The sequence below is a fragment of the Pituophis catenifer genome, unplaced genomic scaffold (genome assembly GCF_029215685.1).
Source record: "Pituophis catenifer annectens isolate HBS135680 unplaced genomic scaffold, rPitCat1.0.hap2 SCAF_4, whole genome shotgun sequence".
Classification (NCBI taxonomy): Eukaryota; Metazoa; Chordata; class Lepidosauria; order Squamata; family Colubridae; genus Pituophis; species Pituophis catenifer.
This window is the reverse complement of record NW_027256884.1, coordinates 121,678,305-121,693,958: the sequence shown is the minus strand read 5'-3', so window position 1 is coordinate 121,693,958 and position 15,654 is coordinate 121,678,305. Positions and strand designations below refer to the sequence as shown.

The 15,654-nt window shown below is 37.7% G+C and overlaps 1 protein-coding gene across 1 annotated transcript; it reads right to left on the bottom strand.

Annotated features, from left to right (window-relative positions):
- Positions 1–87: 87 nt before the first annotated feature.
- On the bottom strand, positions 88–14,025 carry CHORDC1 (cysteine and histidine rich domain containing 1). Its single transcript, XM_070942918.1, has 11 exons — positions 13,937–14,025; positions 9,679–9,728; positions 8,866–8,922; positions 8,282–8,442; positions 7,847–7,947; positions 7,540–7,598; positions 6,939–7,009; positions 6,706–6,811; positions 4,667–4,786; positions 2,804–2,866; positions 88–1,374 (listed from the first exon to the last, which is right to left on the bottom strand). Exons 1-11 carry the CDS (start codon positions 13,998–14,000, stop codon positions 1,222–1,224), a joined length of 1,005 nt encoding a protein of 334 aa, XP_070799019.1. The 5' UTR covers positions 14,001–14,025; the 3' UTR covers positions 88–1,221.
- Positions 14,026–15,654: the final 1,629 nt, after the last annotated feature.

Sequence of the window (15,654 nt, the reverse complement as noted above, 5' to 3'; positions counted from 1 at the left end):
TTATCTTTTCTTAGAAAATTCAGTTTAAACTGTCTCAAATCCTTATTAAGAATTACAACCACAAAAGGCCGATTTATTTTTCTCCTATAGCTGCCAGATTAAAACTTTTTTTTTAAAAAAAAGAAATATTATAAATACAAGTAACACATGCTTTTTAAAAAGGCCCCTCTTTTTTCGTGCAATCCCTTATGACTTGAGTGACATCACTGAAGCGTTCTGTGTTTATAGTGGTTTTGCCATCTTCAAGTATATAAAAAGTTCTGTAACTTATTCTGCAACACAATTCGACATTTACGTAAAGATCCTAGTTTTGCATAAAGCTGGCCATTTTGTACTTGTTGTGTGTATTTCAGCCCTCCCAGCTTCCTCTACTCCCATTAAAAGTCACAACTTCGGGCAAAAAGGTAGCAAACTGAACGTCTTGATATAAACCAAGTTGGCTTACTTGCTTTACCACAAAGGAGATGGAAAAATTGATCAGAAAAGCATAGCCACCAAAACCAGATGTGCAAATATGGACATTTTGTCAATGCTATTTCCTCTTTGGATGAGGCAAACGAAACGGACCCAAAATTTCCAGTGCCTGGTTTTTGGAAAGTCTTGGCTTTCTAAATAAGTGCACAGAGGTAGCTTAGCAGCTCACTGACAATATATTTCCGGAATTCCAATGAATTAAAAAAAAGAGAAGAATTATCAGCTTCTTTGCACAGGTAAGTCTAAAACCACCAGGTTTTTCTCTACCGTTCTTTTCTGCATTTAATAACATTAAAAAAAAATATGATACAGAAATGCACCAATATTTGTGCTCTCCTTGCTATAGACTGAGAAACAATCTTGCAAGCATCCAACAACCTAATGAGAATTTAACTTGCATTTTCAATGTATAGGAGACTGCTTCCTAGAAGATGCTAGAGATGACTAGCTTCTAGACATTATTTAATTTGGGACAATGAGAACATGTGATCCCTTTATAATATGATGGCAGAGAAAATTCTGAGGTTTGCAAGAGGTTTCTACGGGCATCAGCTGAAATTGGAGAAATTGAGGAGTCGGTATAACAAAACCAGTGGTCTGCCCTACTGCTTAAAAGCCATGCACTACACTCCAGCTGGAATGAATTTTTTTTTTTTTAAAAAAAGTGGGCTGCCCATAAAATCAAATTGTGTTAAAATACCAAGTCACCATTTCGCCAGGCACAAGGAACAGGAAAACTTTCAGATTTCAAGCTTGTTCTACAATGTTTTGAGGCTCTTTGTGTTGCAATTTGGATGCTGGGAGTTCCAAGCCTGCCCATAACATGGGCTCCGCTTTCCTCATGGTGAGCTCGATCTTTGTAGCCGTCATATTTACGTAGCTCCTTTTCACATCAATCACCTGGAAGAGGAAAATAGTGGTTTCAGTTCAAGCAATGGAACTGGGTGGGCTCTTTAAAGGCAATGCCGTCAGTTGACTGTTATACAGGTAGTCCTCGGCTTACAACAGTTCATTTAGTGACCGTTTGAAATTACAACGGCACTGAAAAAAGTGACTTATGATCATTTTCCACACTTACAACTGTTGCAGCTGCCCCATGGTCACATGATTTACATCAGGATGTTTGACAACTGGCTCATATTTATGACAGTTGCAATGCCCCAGGGTCATGTGACCATCTTTTGCGACCTTCTGATAATCAAAGTCAATGGGGAAGCCAGATTCACTTAACAACTGTGTTACTAACTTAACAATTGCGGTGGTGCACTTAACAAATATGGTGAGAAAACTCGTAAAATGAGGGAATCACTTAACTCTCATTTAGCAACATAGATTTTGTGCTCAATTGTGGTCATAAGCTGAGGACTACCTGTAGTATTGGCATATGACAGTCTTAATTGATTACAGAGAAATCAGTAACCATTGTTATAACTTCGGAAAGAGGCTTTTTAGTGCAAGTCCCTGAACATTGAGGAAAAAAATCCACCTTATAACATGAGTCAATATTACCTATGAGAGAATTGTGCATGAAATGAATACAGGAAGTCCTTGACTTACAACAATTTGTTTAGTGATCGCTCGGAGTTACAACAGCACTGAAAAAAGTGACTTATGATCATTTTTCACACTTACGACCTTAGTGGCATCCCCATGGTAAGGGGATCAAAATCCAGACTCTTGACAAGTGACTCATATTTATGACCGTAACAGTGTCCTAGGGTCACTCGATCACATTTTGCGACCTTCTGATAAGGAAAAGCCAACGGGGAAGCTAGATTCACTTAACAACTGTGGCAAGAAAGGTCATAAAATGGGGCAAAATTAACTTAATTTAGCAACAGAAATTTTGGGTTCAATTGTGGTCATAAATCGAGGACTATCTGCAGTTGGCAAATGAACAGGAAAATTGGACATTTTGCTCCCAAAGTATGAAAATATAAGGAAACTATAGTAACAGTAGTCTTGAAGTCTTCTTATCTAGATTTCTGAGATCAATATGCATTTATACAATCTTCCCTAAATGTCACAGTTTTATATCAAGACAGTCAAATGACACAACAGTTAGGTTTTTAACTTGTTTCATAATAGGCTATGATTGTGATGAATGAAAAACTGATTCACTGTGCCATAATACAGAATTTTGCAAAACACACATTTAGTAATGACTTAAGTGCACAGAATCCATTCATTAATCACTTCCACAACTGTCAACTAGACATTTGCATATTTCTTAAAACACAAGCATTAGAGAAGTCTGACAACAGAACCCATAAAAAGACTTCAAGGGAAAATTTGTAGCAGAAGATTTGTAGCAGAATTATGTACTTACACCCCATAAATTCAGATTCTGATTGAACACCTTATCACCTTCAAACACAATATGGATATTTAGCTGCAAAAAATAAAAGAAAGGTGTATGCAATGAAAGAGAAACACAAGTTTATTCACATTTATCCAAACAGGTCTATTATTACTTGGAAGTAACCCTTCCCTTTAAATGTATGAAAGCAGTGTTTCTCAAGCTTGGCCCATTGAAGAAGGCTGGACTTCAACTCACAGAATTTCCCAGCCAGTTGGGGAATTCCGTGAGTTGAAGTCCATCAATCTTCAACTGGCCAAGGTTGAAAAACACTACATGAAAAAAAACCACTCTTTACTAGAGTGGTTTCTCTAGAGTTCTACGCCATTCTCTAGAGTTCTACGCCATTCTCTTGAACTTGTTCCGATTTCTCTGATTCCTTCTTAAAAGCAGGTGACCCAAACTTGATACCACCCCAGATACCCAAACAAAACACAGAACAGAATAATTAAACCCACAATTGGGAAATTGCGTACCTACTGATGCAGTGTAAAATTGCATTTGCCTTTTTTGCAAACGCATCATACCGCTGGCTCATATCCAATTTGCCAATCAACCCTTATCCCAAGCTCTTTTTCACAACTGCTGTTATTAACTGCAGTATTTGCCACCTTGTTTCCATGTGCTACATTTCCAAAGGAAGAACTGTATTTCCTTCTATTAAATTGCATTGCTATTTTCAGCCCATCTTTTTAATCTGATTTTTTTTTTAAAAAAAAAAATTGTCCTCCAAAGTATTAACTACGCCACCCAATGTAGTGGCCTCTACAAAGTTGGTAAGTGATCCCTTTATGATCTCATCCAATAAAAATGTTAAAAATTACAAGTTCCGGTTCTGAACTATGCGTCACCTCCTTAAAACCTCTCTACAATTTGATGAAGAGCTGCTGGTGATTACTCTTTGGATGTGATTATTGAACCAATTATATATTCATTACATTGTCATGCCCGCCATCCAACAGATAGTTTTTTTTTAATCAGCCTCACGTAAAAGGACCTACAAAGAACTCAGACCACCTCTATATGTTTATCTGTGTGCGTATACTTTATTGCAACTAATTTAATAGACATAGTTTATTGTCGTGTTGCTCTATGAAAGATATCTCACACACTTCGTATTCTAATGCAGTATGATGTCCTTTGGTGGTACAGACCTAACTCCCTTTAAAAAGTTCAAATGCTAGGAAAGGTTGAAGGAAGGAAGAAGATGAGGATGATCAGCAGCAAGATGGATGCACTCTGTTACAGTGGCCATAAGCACATCATTGGAAGATCTGAAGTACCAGATTAGGGGCAAACCACCATAGGGAAATTTTATGTACACTGAGTCAACACTGAAAGTCTATAGAGATTCTCAGTCATCCAAGTCATGATTGTCGCAAAGGGGATTTTTCAGGAGGCAACTGGACTTTTTTTTCTTTTGAAGACGTTTCGCTTCTCATCCAAAAAGCTTCTTCAGCTCTGACAGGACAGTGAGGAATGGAAAGATTTATATTCCTTGCAGGCAGCTTGGTAATTTGCATCCTTTTAGAGGGTTGGTGAAGCACTTGGAGGTTTATCTGTGTTCTCAAGGTCACCTGAGTAGTGCAAATGGTTCCTGTAGCCTGCAATTTTTTCCTCTGGAAATAAATCCTTCCATTCCTCACTATCTTGTCAAAGCTGAAGAAGCTTCTTGGATGAAAAGTGAAACGTCTTCAAAAGAAAAAACAAGAAAGTTCATTTGTGTCCTGAAAAAGCACCTTTGGGACAGAATCAACACTGAGTTGATGGCATGTAGTCAATCAAAAGTTTGTGCATGTACGTCAGCCCCACCAAAGGAAAAAAATAACTTACTAATGTACTGTTTGCCTCTACCCGGCTAAGTTCAGGAATGGAATTCTTCGCATAGATTGAGATTGTCACTTCACGCCCAGTTTGATGCCAGTCGTGTCTGCATGGCACCACCTTCTTCCCCTTAAAAGTTGAGCAGACAAACATGATTAATGCTTTCATTAAAAAACAACAACTATTATCTATTTTTTCATTGGAGTGAAGATTGCCACTGTTGGCCAGAGTTTGAAACAGAAGCTCTCCCTAAAAACAGTATGGGAACATGTATGCAAAACGAAGATTTTTTTCCTCAGTTGGCAGAATATATGCAGCGGCGTCTTTAAATAACAAAAGCAAGCTGCATTTTTCCACCCTACCACGTAGGACAAGCCACGGAACTCTTTATATATATATATATTTAAGTTTTCCTAAGGTTATGAAAGGTAGGCCCAAACTGTCTGGAATTTCAGAAGTCCCTGCTGTTTCGTCTACTACTTGTATAACCTACTTCAGCAAATTCACTGCAAGAGACTCTTTTAACAGCACTGTCATAAAAAGAAATACAGGTAGTCCTCAACTTATAGCCATTCATTTAGCAATCATTTGAAGTTACAACAGCACCAAAAAAAGTTACTTAAAAACTCGTCCTCAGACAGTCATGTGATCAAAGTTTGGGTGCTTAGCAACTGACATGGGTTTATGATGCTTGAATTGTCCTGAGTCCTGGAGATCATCATTTGTAACCTTCCCAAGATGGCTTCCGACAAACAAGGTCAATGAGGGAAATGGATTTTGTTTAACAATGTGTGGTTCACTTAACAACTACAGTGATTCACCTAACAACTATGGCAGAGAGATTGTTAAATTGGATGGGACTCACTTAACCGCCTAGCATAGCAACAGAAATTCTGGTCCCAATTGTGGTCGTAAGTCAAGGACCTGTAAAAGGTTGCTCCACAAATAAAATATATTTCTTCAACATGGCAGAGCTATCAATATTTATGCCCAGGAATATCATGACTTGCTAGCTCCAGTTATCGGAGAGCTAAACGGGAGAGAAACAGCTCCTCATACACCTTGCTTATTGGAGAGCCAGGCAGGAACAGTTAGCAAAATAGCAATAGCACTTATACTTATTACAGAACTCTCTGGGTGGTTTACAATGTCAGCATATTTCCCCCAACAATCCAGGTCCTCATTTTACTGACCTTGGAAGGATGGAAGGCTGAGTCAACCTTGAGCCCCAATCAGGATCGAACTACAGACTGTGTTAGAGTTAGCCTGCAATACTTCATCCTAACCACTGGGCCACCAGGGCTCATGACTCATGACATGAAAACGGTGGGTGAAGGTGATCTTTTACATTCTAGCCATAGTTCAATCTATTGAAGCAAGTGAGAGGGATTTCAGGATACCCTCCTCTGGTGTGGGAAAAGGGGAAACTACATAGAATATTTTATGGACAATTCCAAGGAATCTGTATGATTAAGGTTTAATGCTGCATGGAAAACAGAACATATGCTTCTACCAAACTTTCCCGTTCTCAGACCCATGAATGTCATTTTCGGTGTATTAATTTTTGAGTTATTTATAAAAATAAATGAAGATGGGGTAAAAATAAATATTTTTTTAAAAAAACTTGCTGGCAATGTGTCTCAAAAAGGACAATTAGAGCTAAACTTTTGGTACAACTGCATTTTTAGAAAAACAGATTAACCTGTGTAATAAGACATAGTATAACTTACTACAAACTCAAGAACAACTCAAATAAACATGTTTGTAAATGGGTTTAAATACAATGGGTTTATTACACAGGTTACAATGGCACTGAAAAGTGACTTATGACCATTTGTCACACTTACAAATCGTGGCATCATCCCCAGGGTCATATGATCAACAGTACAGGATTTCCCATACTATTCAAGCTACCAGTTGTTTCCTCTATTCAAAATTTCACAGATTTCAAGTTCTTATCTTAAGGTACAAATGGACTAAATGCAAAGCCAAAAACATTTAGATTTTCCCAATCAATGTAGCCAAACAGTGTAGCGGCAACTACTTACGGCTTCCTTCTTAATCCATAGGTGTGTTCCTGTTGTGCAGCCCTCTTGAGCCAAAAAAGTATTAAAGTCTGATGTTTTCCTCTTACAGCAACTCCAATACTTCATCCTATATATTACAAAGGGTAGGGGGGAAAAATAAAACTTACATAGAATCACATAGTATTATTGCTAGTCATCCAAATATGCTGCTCATCTATAAAGAATTTTAATGAATTTAGCCACATGATACCCACCCTTCATGGAATATAGGCACACCAGCATGATAGATACACACGTCTTCCATGCTGCCTGGTCCTTCAAATGTCTAGGGACACGTTAACAGAAAATAGTTCATTAGCCACAGAATTACAGCAGGTTACATCCCAGTGCTTGCCAAGCAGGAAAAAGTCACGCATGGCCATGGCCATTTTTATTATTTTGCAATTCCCATTGGTCATCAACTGAAAGCGTTACACAATGAGCCAAGTTTCTGCCAGCTGTCTGGATGAGAAAAAAAAGGGGGAGGAGGGAAGGCTTTTCTGTGGATCTTTTAAAGGACATTTGGAAAAATATTTACCTATGCAGATTTGGATCAACATTTGAACTTTAGACTTTGTTTAAAATAACAACTCATTGTTGTTATGATTCATGTGTACTTAAAAAAAAGAAAACGGGTGAAAACTCTCTTGGTTGTGAATGCAAAAAAATGCACTTGGATATATACATATGGTAACTATTCATGGGATATGTTGATCTAACATTGGTTGGTGGGTCTGTACTAAAAAAAAACAAGAACAATGTGAAATAACTCAGACTGTCTACTGTGTTGTTTAAATAAGATTTAAAGGTATTTACCTTTGAACAGCCTGCATTTTTGCACGGAGTCCCAATCTTTATCTCATCGCTATCATCTTCTGTAAAATAAGAACTCTCCTTTAGAACATTTCTAAGTTTTCGTGCTTAAAAGAAATTTTGGGGGGAGGGGGAGGATTGGGATGTACTGTATAAGAGATCAGAGGAGCACTCACACTGAGTATTTTGTACACAAGATGTTTGCTTTTCAAACGATAGCACCATGCACACTGCAAAAATGATGTATAATAATAATGGGCACAACACATTTTTTGGTAAAATCACCTTGGAATATTAATAAGCTACATACCTTTTTTAATTTCATTTTCCGATGATAGCTTTAGCTTTTCTAACGATTGTTTCAAGGACGCTGATACTTTTAACTGCAAGTAGCTCATTGGTTCATCAGAACTAAGGAACCACAGGGGAGAAAAAAAATGCATCATTCTGATTATTCAGTCTCAACAACTAAATATTTTGCATATTTTAAGGAGGTTAAAAGGAGTTCTTAATAGTAATATTCTTCGTAGTTACTCTTATGATTAAAAAGGATTATATCGTATAGTTTTACAATTTTATCCAAGATTGGTTTACAAAGACATTTTGGCTTTCTCCAGGAAAAAAGTAAAATAAAACATGGACATTACACTAAGACAACAAGTAATAAATACAAAAAATTAAATTATAACCTATGAAATTGATTTGGCATTGCCAGTCTTAATTGGTATTATCACAATATTGTTACCTTGGTCTTTGAATTGCTTCTACTGGCTTTGGTGCTTGAATTATATGCTCTTGAAATTTAGGTTTCAGATCAGCTACTTCTTTTCGTTCAGAGGTAGTTTTCACTTCAGGTTTGACTGGTTCGGGAGGTTTCTCACTATTATGGAAGCCCTTGGTGCAACCCTGTTGTAAAAACACTATTTAATACAAATTGTTACTCAGTTCTATCAATGTACTTGAAAATGTCTCTTTTCTTATTAACCTTCAAATTCTTTATCATTCTAATTTGTATGCTTGGTTAAGCAGATATTCCTTTTTTTTTTACTAGACTAATCATACGTGTACATCTATACCAACTTCTGTTCTTCACAGTATTGTAAGGTGGTAGGATAGCAGAGATCCTGTGCTTTAAAAAAGCTTAGATAATAAGAGTTCCATTTAAACACAGTATGTTTAATATCATGTAGTATACTTGCCGGAAATTAAATAAACCCAGCTAGCTTTTGCATGTGTTTGCCAATGGAAAAATAATTGACTGAATTTGGCACTCAAGCATTATCATCATCATATAGTTAAATAAAAAGTTATATAGCTACCAATACATACCATAATGCTTAAGAAATCAGAAAAGTCTGTCGTTCTTCTTTTACAGCATGACCAGCCCTGTAAAAATTTGGTGACATTGAAATCTTATCTAGTGTCAGGTGCAAAAAACCAGACCTATATGTGTAGAGAACCTTATTGTTCTCTGCCTACAGTACAGGACTCTATCCAGACTGGCAAATTTCGTCTGGGAACAATCAGATAAGGCCTAAGTCATTCAAGGGGGAGGAGTTTAGACCTAGTCCTATTGTATTTAGCTGGGGAGTCCAAGCTGATTCCTTGCTTGAGCCTTCCTCCCATCTAGGATGGTTGCTCTCCAATTTCTAGCGAATATTATTAAAGAACACATGAACTAAAAAGAAGAAAATTTAACACTAATCTGATATATTCCTCTTAAATTATTTGACGATTCTTACTTTTTCTGTTTTTCAATTGCATCATTTCTTTTCATCTCTGTTTTGTACTGCCCAACTAAGGCTTGATTAAGCAATGAAACAAGTTAATTAACTTTACAATCAAAATATGAATCATATCTAGCAAATACCCTTTTCCCCAACTGAGCCAAAAAACCCTGAATAAACTGAAAAGCATTCAACGCAATTCAGTTGGCTGAATCTAGCAACCTTTCCTCATGATTTAGCATGTGTTTATACTGAAGGTTAGTGTTATTTGAGGAATTTAGGGAAAAAAATATACGAGTTTTACTACATTTGGATAAACTGATAAGAGGTCATGAAAACATTTGAAATAACTGCAATTAGTATGATTTAGTTTGTTTTTTTAAAAGCCATTGAAATAATTATATTTGCCACTTACTTTAAGAGCATCATGAAAGACAGGTACGCCTGGGTGATATGTGCATGATTCTAAAAATGAAAAAGCAAATAGCTTAGCTAAACTCAAGTGAATAACTTTATATGAGCAGTATTTAGCAGAACAATTTAGTCTTATGCAACAGTGATATTTTCGAAATATGAAATAAAACCTGCAATTTCCTGTAAATTCCTTTTCTCTACTGACTGATTGTCCTTGCTTCTCTCTCATCTCTGCTGGGTTCTGGTAGTCTAAATTTAGAATGTAGGCTGTTCAGGGAACGAGTGTCATTTAGTTATTATTTTTACAATGTATTATGTAATAATATCTTGTTATATAAAGAAATATTTCTGAAATGTTTCTTGGCAAATCATAATTCTGTTATATTAAAGTTTCATTTGTATAACACATATCCCTCCAGGCACTATAAGTGTACATTCCACATGGGCATCATACATATTGCTTAAACTTATCTTCTAAAATAGGGTTGAACTATTAACTGTGCAAGAGAAATAAAGTTCTTCCTTAATTACCATTATGTAAACTCTGCAGAAATATTACCTCACAAATATTTATAGATCATACTTTTTTTTAAAAAGGAAGGAACTATGCAAAACAATCACTGAACTTCATTTTCAAGATGAATGTAACACCTAAACATCAGATAAGGGGATGGAGATAAATACAGTAGATTCTCATTATTCACAAATTCTGTATTTGTGAATTTGCCTACTTGCTAAAATTTGTAACCGCAATCAATATCTGCAGTGATTTCATGGTCATTCATGGACATGCAGAAGAGCAAAAAAATTGAGTCGCCTGACACATTCACAACTGAGGTTTTAGTATTGACCAATTCAATGTTTGCATCTTTATAGAAAGTAACTACTACAAATATTGAGAATTGACTGTACATTACATTCACTAGCCCTCTGCTATGTCGTTGCCAGCTCTTTAGTGATGGAGGAAAGAACCTCTCCAGTTTGGGAAAATATCCTGAAAAATAATAGTTAAAGCCAGAGTTCTCAGTTGAGTGCCTTTCCAAAGGTAGAAGACATGGGATGGGAACACAGCAACCAGAGACTGCTGGTGTTTCAACCATTCAATCCATGCAATTTCTTTCTGACAAAGGATTCTTCTTTAACATCATCACAAGATATCATCAAGTAAAAAGATGTGGGGAAAATGAAGAGAGACATGGAAGAAAGAGATAGCCATGTACACATTGGCAACTTCTGATTTCTTTCTTCTATATATTATTTATATATGAACATCAAGGAAAAGTATTTAATAAGACAATGATTTCAGTTTATGTATTAGAAGTTATACTTAAACATTTGCACACATACAAAAGGGGGCTAAGAATGCTCTCACATACAAAAATTGCTAATATCCCAAATGCTACATTATATAACAAGGGATGTGCAGTGATCCAGATCTGAAGAGGGAAAAGCTGTTAATGAAGCAATGAAGGAACCCACATGTTTTCACTTGCTGGAACTTATCATACATCATTTACAGGGATTGGGCTACAGCTACAGTGAGAAACATACAGTAGTTTTAAAGAGTTGCCAATAGGTGAGAAGTACATGTGAACTTATTATTTCAGCTTATTACAATATTCAAGGCAGCTTATGGCAATAACAATAATAAATAAATAAATAAAGCCAAAGAATGTAAAGCAACCATAAGATTAATATCAAAGGTGCTTTTTCAAGAGGTAACTGGACTTCGTTTTTTCTTTGAAGACGTTTCGCTTTTCATCCAAGAAGCTTCTTCAGCTCTGACTGGATGGTGGGGAATGGAAGGGTTTATTTGTGTCATCAGGGTCACCTGAGTAGTGCAAATGGATGTGGAGCCTTCTTGGAACTGCTGAAAGGACTGTGTTGTAGACTGGAGGTAGATGATGTTCCATTCCCCACCATCCAATCGGAGCTGAAGAAGCTTCTTGGATGAGAAGTGAAACGTCTTCAAAGAAAAAACAAGAAAGTCCAGTTGCCTCCTGAAAAAAGCACCTTTGGGGCAACCATGACCTGGATGACCGAGAATCTCCACGGACCACAAGCTTCATACAACTGAAATCAAAACTAAAATTAAAACCCATCAGAAAATGAAAAATTATGAGCTTGACAATAACCAAACTTCTGGCTACAGGGGACACCTTAAGAGAGCATCTCCAAAGCACTAGCCAACTTGAGTTACTGTATACTCCTTGCAAGCAAAATTCTGACATATAGTCTACAATCAACAATTGTGTATAACTCTCCTCTTTCCTATCCCTAGCAAGCTTTTACAGATCTCAAAAGGCCACCAGGGCTGCAGGCCAGATAGGTGTTGAGTTGTGAAGAAGTCAAAGAGCATCCAAAAAAAAAAAAGGCAGTGATGGAGCACTCCCATATTGTTTAATACTGTTAATGCTATGCTATAGTGTTTTACCACCAATGATTAGCACCAGTGACTTTAGGAGACCTTGACAGTCCAAATGGAGCCAGACCAAATTCCACAGCTGTCCGCTTGGCAGGAAGGTCAAAACACTATCCAGGAAGAAGGCAACACTGATTTCCCCTTTTATTTATTAAATTTATTACTATTACTATTAATCTTATCATTCCTATCACCCGTCTCCTCTCACTTACGACTGTATGATTGTAACTTGTTGCTGTATCCTTACGATTTATATTGTTTCCTAGTATGATTCGGTTGCTTATTTGTACCCTATGACTTGTGGGATGCGGTGACTCAGTGGCTAAGACGTTGAGCTTGTCGATCAAAAGTTCGGCAGTTCAGCGGTTCGAATCCCTAGTGCCGTGTAACGAGGTGAGCTCTTGTTACTTGTCCCAGCTTCTGCCAACCTAGCAGTTCGAAAGCACATAAAAAATGCAAGTAGAAAAATAGGGACCACCTTTGGTGGGAAGGTAACAGCGTTCTGTGCGCCTTTGGCGTTTAGTCATGCCAGCCACATGACCACGGAGATGTCTTCTTACTGCGCTGGCTCTTCGGCTTTGAAACGGAGATGAGCACCGCCCCCTAGAGTTGGGAACGACTAGCACATATGTGCGAGGGGAACCTTTACCTTTACCTTATGACTATCATTGTATCTTATGATTCTTGACGAATATATTTTATTTTTTTCTTTATGTACACTGAGAGCATATGCACCAAAGACAAATTCCTTGTGTGTCCAATCACACTTGGCCAATAAAGAAAAGAAAAGAAAAGAAAAGAAAAGAAAAGAAAAGAAAAGAAAAGAAAAGAAAAGAAAAGAGAATTCTATTCTATTCTATTCTATTCTATTCTATTCTATTCTATTCTATTCTATTCTATTCTATTCTATTCTATTCTATTCTATTCTATATGGCTCAGTGGCTAAAACATCAAGCTTGTCGATCAGAAAAGTCCACAGTTCGAATCCCTACCTGCGTGAGGACTATATGACCTTTAAGGTCCCTTCGAACTCTACCCTACCCTACCCTACTCCTATTCCCTCTCCTCCCCTCCCCATTGGCAGCCCATCTTAACCCCAGGGTAACTGGGGGGGGGGGGGGTGGAATTATGAAGAGAAAATCAGGGATCAAGTTGGACTCAAAAGGAGGGTTTAAATCCACCTCCCTCAATCCGGGCCGCTTTTATGATGGGTGGACTTCAACTCCCAGAATCCTCTCGCTAGGAAAGGGCTGGCTGGGGAGTTCTGGGTTTTTTTGTTTTTTGTTTTTTAATTTTATTTATATACCGCCCTCCTCCCGAAGGACTCGGGGCGATGTACAGCCAAAATTAAAACATAAATATACAATATCATCGTTAAAACTAATTAAATTTTAATTAAAGACGGTTGAAGTCCAGCCATCTTTAAAGCGGCCCAGATCGAGGGAGACTTTTAAAAAGGCTTTGATCCTTTGACTTTTCGCTTGAAAATTCCGCCCAGAGTTGCCCTGGGGGATAAGATGGGCAGCCCATAAATTTAACACATTTATTTATTAGGGGTTTTTTTTCCCCCCTCATATTTTTTTTCGCCTCCCACACAATCCGCCACAGGCAGGGAGGACAAAACCTTCACCCCACAACTTTCCACGACCACCCCAACCCCCTCATAAGCACCCGCCACGCGGCCTTCCCTCCTGAGAGGCTCTGGCTCCCGAATCCCATCGCCTCAAACAGCTCGCTTCCCCGGCCTGCGCACCATGGAGACTGTAGTCCCCGGTCTCCGGAGAGCGGGAAAGCCGACGGTGCGAGGAAAGCTGAGGAGATAAAAGGCCGCGCTCACCCTCCGTGTTGGTGGCGGGGTCGAAGCGTTGGCCGCATCCCCGGTTGTAACAGAGCAGAGCCATGAAGCCGACGAAGGAGAAAACGCCGGTCGCTTCTGATTACAGTTAGGCTTGAATGATTGACAGGAAGGAAGTCGCCGCCTCTTCCGGGGGGGGGGGGGGTTCCTCGGACAGTTTTGCCGAGCGGCAATTTTTCGGGAACCTTCGCGAAACTTCGCCGGGCTGAGGCGGCGGGCGCAGGCGCAGACGCGTAACGCAGCGGGCGCGTGGAACTGGAGGGAAAGGGAGGACGAGCGGCGCATGCGCGTTAGGGAGTCGGGTTAGGCGCCTGTTTTAAGTTTATCCAAGAGAGGCGAATTAAACATTTTTTTTTTTTTTTTTTGCAAAAGCTAAATCTTGGTTATGGTTCACTGGGTCAAGAAATGTTGGTTTAACCTTAATGTGAACGTGGGTAAATACTTCCAGGAGTACTGCATGACGATTGAGAATTTCTTTTCTGGTTAAACCTTCCTTTCTTTTGATGAGTTAGCTTAATGGAAGTTTGTACTTTCTCCAGCCGAAAATTGATACTTTAAAACTCTATATGTATTATATTACTCTCTGCAATTCTATCCATATTATTATATTTTTTTCTGTATTTTTTAATAATTTTCAATAAAAAATTAAAAAAAAAAAAAAGAAATGTTGGTTTGCAGCGGAGCTAGGGCGGCCCGTTTTGGGTCTTGCAGGAACCTGGGAACTGGGTCTATCCAAGAAGTGGGTTAAGGAAGGTTACTTGTGAACGGATTCCCAAAGATGCTTTTTTGAGAGGCAACTGGAATTTCTGGTTTTTCTTTGAAGACGTTTCGCTTCTCATCAAGAAGCTTCTTCAGCTCTGAAGAAGCTTCTTGAAGAGAATAGAATAGGAATGGAATGGAATGGAATGGAATGGAATGGAATGGAATGGAATGGAATAGAATAGAATAGAATAGAATAGAATAGAATAGAATAGAATAGAATAGAATAGAATAGAATAGAATATTCTTTATTGGCCAAATGTGATTGGACACACAAGGAATTTGTCTTAGGTGTATATGCTCTCAGTGTACATAAGGAGAATAAAATACACTGCTCAAAAAAATAAAGGGAACACAAAGCAGAAGACATCTGAGATCTGAATGAATGAAATAGCCTTATTAAAAACTTTGTTCATTACATACAGTAGTTTTGTGTTCCCTTTAGTTTGTTTGAGCAGTGTATAAACTACTGTATGTAAAGAACAAAGTATTTAATAAGGCTATTTCATTCATTCAGATCTCAGATGTCTTCTGCTTGTGTTCCCTTTATTTTTTTGAGCAGTATACATTCATCAAGAATAAAAAGATACAACACTTTTAGTGATAGTCAAGATTATTAATAAGCTATCAAACCGTACTAGGAAACAAAAAACAATATAAATTGAAAGATACAAGCAACATGGTTATAGTAATAAGTGGGAAGAGATCGATAACTAGAAAGGAAAATAAGAATAATAGTAATACAGTCTTAGTATTACGAAGAAGAAGAGAGCAGAAGAAGCTTCTTGGAGAATAGAATAGAATAGAATAGAATAGAATAGAATAGAATAGAATAGAATAGAATAGAATAGAATAGAATAGAATAGAATAGCTTTATTGGCCAAGTGTGATTGGACACAGAAGGAATTTGTCTTAGGTGTGTATGCTCTCAGTGTACATAA